Consider the following 6705-nt stretch of genomic DNA (forward strand, 5'->3'; position numbering starts at 1 on the left):
CCTATATGGAGTCACAAGGACTCAGGAACAGTGGGTTTCAGCATATCACATCACTGTTTTGTTTTCCCCACAATGAACTCTCTAAGAAACCATGTTAAATGTCTTTAAAAAAAACAAAACAAAAAAAAAACACACCCATAGTTCTTCTTTGAGTTCAGTGGGTGTGATCCTTTAATTAAAGAGTTTGTCATTTTGGCTGATCAGTTTTACCCAGCACAGTGGGATTGGAGGGATTCACTATGCCAGTGATTAGTGAAATCCAATGCAGTTGTGTACAGCAACCTGCTCCTCTGCTATACTTTCTGGCTCAGGGACCAGAAACAAGATCAAGTAACTTATCTAGCCAGTCTTGACTAGCCAATGCAGATCAAACAGAGAATAAATTCAGCGAGCTCCTAGAGATAAATCACCAAACCCATTGTTGGATAGTTTCATAACAAGTACATTTGAGGAAATTGAGATCTGGTCATGGATACATTGCTGGCAGAAAGAGGTTATGTTAAGCGGACAAATTATTCATTGCAAGTTGCTCAACTCTACTACTAATTATCATTGTTAGCTTCTGCCTAATTATTATGATGCTGCTGCTTCTCTCTCTTATACAGATGCACTTCTTGAGCTTCCTTCTTACCTTTGTCATTGCAATGACTTTATCCAGTGCCCAGTGTTTTTATGAACCCATCCCAGACAAGCAAGTATCCAACAAAAAAGGTAGGAACTGCAAACCCTCAACTATTCCATGTTCAGCATTGTAGAAGGCACTTACAATAGAATACAAGGCCAGGCTGGTTTTGTCCATTTTAGACACTGTCCATTCACTGTAGGTGGGGAGAGAAGGAGGGGCATGAAACAATGGGATGGAATGAGGGTAGGGTAATAAATTCAACCTGGCAGGGGAAAAAAAAAGGGGAGCAACAGAACAAGCATTCAGAAAGGTTCCTCTCCCCCCCACACTCCAGTTTAATGAAGGCTCTCAGGGGAGTCAGACTCTCAGGGGGGTCTGGTTCAGGATCCTAGCTTTGGTTCACTGGCAGTAATGGTCTCCAGATTACCTGGAGTCAATCCCCTGTGTTGCATTTTCCTAGAGACAGAAAACAACCTTAGAAACAAAATCTTCAGGTCCATCCATAGAGCTCCTGGCACTGCTCAGGCTGGATAGGGGCAAAGGTGAGCTATTAGCCACCTCTGCCATAGGGTCAACTTGTCTTGGGCTATGCCTGAAGGCTGCCCCAATTTGTGTAGGCTGCCTATAACTGCTGTTCTGGCAACCAAGGGATCCGTAAACACAGGGAAACTGGTGGCCCCAAAGGGGCTGGTGTAGGAGCCACTATGCAAGCTGAGGATTCCATTAGGCAATTAACAAATGTCTGTGCCAGTAGGGGGGGAAAATTGGACTAGTAGGTTTACCACGATATACATTGGATCATAGGTATGCCATGTCATGTCACACTTTAGTAAACTTATTTGCTGCTAAATGGTCAGGTGTGCAACACCTGCAGTGGGAGCCCTTTGAAGAAGGTAGTTGGGGCTAGGACCGAGGGTGAAATTTCCAGGTAGGTTATTCTTATTTATGCACCAGTCTGCATGCAGATTTTGGCACAAAATTCAAGCTCAAGGGATATGCACATTAATATACATTTTTAATTCTGTATTTTCACAAGTTGTATTATGTTTCATCTATCCAGGTTGCTTTAGGGATGGAGAGATGCATGATTTTGGTGTCTACTGGTACACCAAGGATTGCTTAAGCTGTTTTTGCACCCAAGAAGCAGTGTCCTGTTGCAACATGTGAGTGAAAAAAAAAAATAACCCAGTAATTTGGTTTGGACAAATACTCTTCATGTAAGTGTAACTTTAGTGCCCTTGTGGCCAAGATGGAGTCTGCTCTGCAGGCAGCTCTGGCCAAGAGACGGTGCATGCAGGAATGCAGCAGGAAAAATTCCTTCCACCCCAGGGGCACCTGTTCCAAATCCCCCTACAGTGAACACACACACACACACACACACACACACGAAAAGTGCAATGGATATAACAAAGGGAGCTATTTATTTACAGAGGGATGAGAGGAGAAAAACAACAAGGGGAAATGTAGGGGGAGCAGTAGAACAGGGTTGCATCCAAACCAAGGCCCCATAGACCCAGTGATAGCATAGTCTGACAGGGCAGACACCGAGCAATGTGTCTGCACAGAGAGTTCAGGAGTCCTGAACAGAGTTCCAGTTCAATGGCGAGTCTTGGGTGCTCCTGGTAGTCTTTGGCGACAGTGAACTTTCCCCAACAAGCCCCTCCGGTGCCCTCTTCTGCCGCTCTCTGCAAAGCCACAAAGTGCGGCAACCTCCCCACTTAACTAACTAGCAGCCTCCCTCCTTATTCCCAAAGCAGAGTCACAAGCCCCAGCACTCACAGTCCCATGCAGCTCTGGGCAGCAGTGATACTGGGTCCAGCTCTGGCCTGTCCTCAGGCAATTCCTCCCTGGCACAGTGCTCCTCGTGGCTCCTGTCCTGGGGTGTCCCCGATCGGCCGCCCTGTCCTTCCCAGGCTTCAGGCAGGTTCTCTCTCTCCTTCACTTTGTCCAGGGCTTCCCGGCTGAAGTCCTTCTTTCCCTGGGCTCCAGAGCCACACCTGCAATTTTCCCTCCTTTCTCCCACTGCTCACCCTCCCCAGTAGGAAAAAGATTTAAAGGGGCCATGCTCTCTACACCCGAAGGGGTTACATACACACCCCAGAACCCTGCCCCCCCCCAAATACAGCTCTACTGCTTAACATACTGTATTTATCTGGTCCTATTACCGTAGTATCTGAACACCTCACAATCTTTAGTATATATCTTCAGCTACCTTCCACTCCTGGTGAGGTAGAAAAATACTATTATCCCCATTTTACAGATGGGGAATGGTGGCACAGACAGACTAAGTCACAGAGGCTAGCCCTTCCCAATCCTAGCCCTAGCCCCTGGACTGTCCTTCCTCTCTGCCCTCACAGAGTAGAAATGAGGCTGAACCAACCCTGAACTTTTGCAGGAGTAGCTCAGGCTCAGAAGCAAACTCCAGATCAGAATTTCACAACTGGCTTCTTTCTTCATAAGAGGCTGAGCCAAAATCCAGGATCAGAACAGCCATAAACATCGGGGGTTCAAAACCCAGAACTGGGTCCAGATCCAGCTTTTATGGCTCAGATCCATCTCTAGTGAAGAACATGGAAAGACACTTCAAAAAAGAAGTCATGAGGGGCCAGCAGATTGAAATATGCTCAGAGTCCTGCATGATTCTGGCTGTCCCCCACACCTTCGAGAATCACAATCTGGTCAGAACAGCAAGACCTGAACCATTGTTGTTTGGCATTTGTATTACCATAGCTCTAAGAGGCCCTAGGTAAGACCAGGCTTCTTTGCACAAGGTGGTGTTCATACATAATCACATGGCCTATCGCCCTGATAATAAATGCCATCCCAGAGTTTGCCTAGACTTAATCATTCCCCATGAGGGATTAACTACCTGCAAGGGGTTTCAGCTACATTCTCAAGCCCTAGGCTCTTCATCCTGCACGGGCCTGGCTGGCTGAGGAAGGATGGTTAAAACTGAGAGATCCCCCATCTCAACTCAGAGCCATGATTTCCATCTATAGTCCCCTGCTTCTCATATGCAGGGTCAACGTCCAGGATCTGAAACCAGAGGATAGCCTCTACATCATGGGAGGGGAGATGTTGCAAATGGCCCTCTAACTGTCAAGTTGGGGCCCTCTCCTGTGATGTTGTCCCCCAGTCACAGCATGGAGAGAAAGCCAGGCCGCTCCAGTGCATAGTTACAGAAACTCCATGAGCCAAAGAGTAGTCTGTTGAGTCTGGTCCAGGATCTACGCTCAAGTTGACAATGAGGCAGGATTTCAGAGCCCAGTCTCCACCCTGAGTGGGAACATCTACACTGCTATTTTTAGCTCTGCAGCCCAAGCCCCACAAGCCTGAGTCAACTGACCTTGGCTCAGACTCAGCAACACAGGTATTTCTTTGCCATGTAGACATACCCTTACTGTGTTAGGCCCTCTTTCCCACCAGTGCTTCCACTCTAAGAATGCAGCTTTTCTAGCCCCCAATAGAATCATGACTCATCAGCTCCCCTCTTCTGGCTCCCCTTGTGGATGGCCATTCCAGCACTTCAATGGTGTGCTTCTTCTTGTGACTCAACCCTCTAGCCAGGTCATGCTCCGTTCCACCACTTCTGGAGGTAACAGGGCCTCCTTCTCCTTCCCAAAAAACCAAACAATCCACAAGGCCTTCAGAGCATGTTGGTCCCTAATCCACTTATATTAGGATACTTTCACACCACCATCCTGAGTGGCCTGTAGGGGAACCCAGGCCCTGCCTCCACTGTGGGTTCCAGCCCCGATAATGGCATAGAGAGTACACTTGTAAAGTATGAGGAGGATACCAAGCTGGGAGGGGTTGCAAGGATTTTGGAGGATAGGATTAAAATTCAAAATGATCTGGACAAACTGGAGAAATGGTCTGAAGTAAATAGGATGAAATTCAATAAGGACAAATGCAAAGTACTCCACGGAGGTAGGAGCAGTCAGTCGCATATATATAGAATGGGAAATGACAGTCTAGGAAGGAGTACTGCGGAAAAGGATCTGGGGGTCAAAGTGGATCACAAGCTAAATATGAGTCAGTAACACTTGCAAAAACAAACCAAAAAACCAAAACAATTCTGGGATGTATTAGCAGGAGTGTTGTAAATGAGACACAGGAAGCAATTCTTCCACTCTACTCCACACTAATCAGGCCTCAGCTGGAGTAGTATGTCCAGTTCTAGGCTCCACATTTCAGGAAAGATGTGGACAAATTGGAGAAAGTCCAGGGAAGAGCAACAAAAGTGATTAAAGGTCTAGAAGGGGAAGACTGAAAAAATTGGGTATGTAATCTGGAGAAGACGGAGGGATAGAGGCATAACAGTTTAAGTTCATAAAAGGAGGGGGGTGAAAATGGTCACCCTCTGAGGTTAGGACAAGCAATAGGCTTAAATCATAGCAAGGGAGGTTTAGGTTGGAAGTTAAGAAAAACTTGCTGTCAGGGTGGTTAAGCACTGGAACAAATTGCCTAGGGAGGTTGTGAACTTTCCATCAGTGGAAGTTTTTAAGAACAGGTCAGACAGAAACACCCATCAGGAATCATTTAGATAATACTTAGTCCTGCCTTGAGTTCCGGGGACTGGACTAGATGACCTCTCGAGGTCCCATCCAGTCCTACACTTCTATGATTCCATTGCAAATAGCTAAAGTCTGCTGCCTCCCTGGATCACTTTCTGTTCTGCCTGACTGTAGGCCCCTTTTCCCCAGCCCCTTCTTGGGTTCACTCCTCTGCTGACTCTTCACCCCATCCTGGGCTCTGTAGCACTTTCCTGCTCTTCCAGCACTTTCCTGGGGGAGGCCCAACTCCTTGTCTGCCTGTTCCCAGGCTGCCTCCAGAGTGCCCAACCCTGGACAAAAAGGAGATCCTTCCTCTCCTGTCCTTCCCCAGGGGCTCTGCAAGCCCTTTTGCCAGAGCCCCCTTCTTGAGGGAGCATCCCACAGCCTACTCTCCCTCTGGGCCTCTTGCCTCCCTTCTTCTGCCTTAAAGAGCTTCCCTTAGCAGTCACCCTATTCCTTTCAGCAGGGATAGATCCTAAATTGGGCATGGCCCCAACCTGCGGCACTAATTGCTCTGACTCCAGTTAATGTTTTCCCCTCAAACACTGTAGGTTATACACACACACACACACACCCCATAACTGCACCAGTGCTGAAGTTGATAGTCACCTGAAATGCAGAGAAAGAGAGTGGGGCAGAAGATAAGGGCAGAACAAAGAGAAACTGCAAAAGCTTACAGTGACCCTACTCCAAAAAGGTAGAGGAGTTTTAGTTTCAGATGTAAAACCACCACATCATAGGGGTACACAACTAATCAAGAGGGTGAAAGGAATTTATTGGGGGGGGGGAGGGGAAGAGAGAGGAAGGATGGAGAAAGAATAGGTGAAATCTCAAGGCCCAGCAGCAGCTCTTAGAATCTCTCCTGCTGCCAGAGTAACTACAGACAGCACAGCAGCCTGGGGGCTTTTCTCCCAGCCTTTGGGGGGGAGACGGATGATCCAGGTGCTCTGCTGCTCTCACCCTGCTGTTTGTTCTCTTTCCCCATGGCAGAGCTCTCACCCCCGTTGGCTACGACCAAGAGAACTGCGAGTCTGTTTTTGACGTGGAATCCTGCAGCTACCAAGTGAGGAGGAAAGTCAACCCTCTCAAGAGCTGTGAAGTTAAGAGCTGGGTGATTTAGCCACAAGTCCCTTTTCTGAGGCATATTTATTATGACAAAATATGCCTTATAATTTTAAGGCATAGTCAACCCTTGAGAATCATATTGTAACAAAGCAATGCATAGCTCTTAAGCCATAATAATTCTGATATATGATGGGATCAGTCCTGGATGACAGAATTTTGCTTCTGATGTGTGAACTTGCTTCCTCACCGCCTCCTTTGTAGAGGAGTCTATTGCTAGTGGTCCACCCCTCCTTCCAGTGCATGAGGGAATAGGAGATCGTTTCATCCCAGCAAGGAAGGGCACACTGGCTCTGGGGAGCCAGAGCAAGGATAAAACATGAGCCATCAAACACAATAGGTCTCAAACCTCACTGGCCTCTGTATCCATCTCTGTTCTATCTATAGTTATATATAGACTGG

General features: G+C 47.3%; 1 protein-coding gene across 1 annotated transcript; it reads left to right on the plus strand.

Annotated features, from left to right (window-relative positions):
• The first annotated feature begins 605 nt into the window (after positions 1–605).
• On the plus strand, positions 606–6408 carry LOC141991568 (beta-microseminoprotein-like). The gene is made up of 3 exons (XM_074959897.1): positions 606–711; positions 1686–1788; positions 6172–6408. Exons 1-3 carry the CDS (start codon positions 606–608, stop codon positions 6299–6301), a joined length of 339 nt encoding a protein of 112 aa, XP_074815998.1. The 3' UTR covers positions 6302–6408.
• The last annotated feature ends 297 nt before the right edge of the window (positions 6409–6705 follow it).

The sequence above is a fragment of the Natator depressus genome, chromosome 7 (assembly GCF_965152275.1).
Source record: "Natator depressus isolate rNatDep1 chromosome 7, rNatDep2.hap1, whole genome shotgun sequence".
Classification (NCBI taxonomy): Eukaryota; Metazoa; Chordata; order Testudines; family Cheloniidae; genus Natator; species Natator depressus.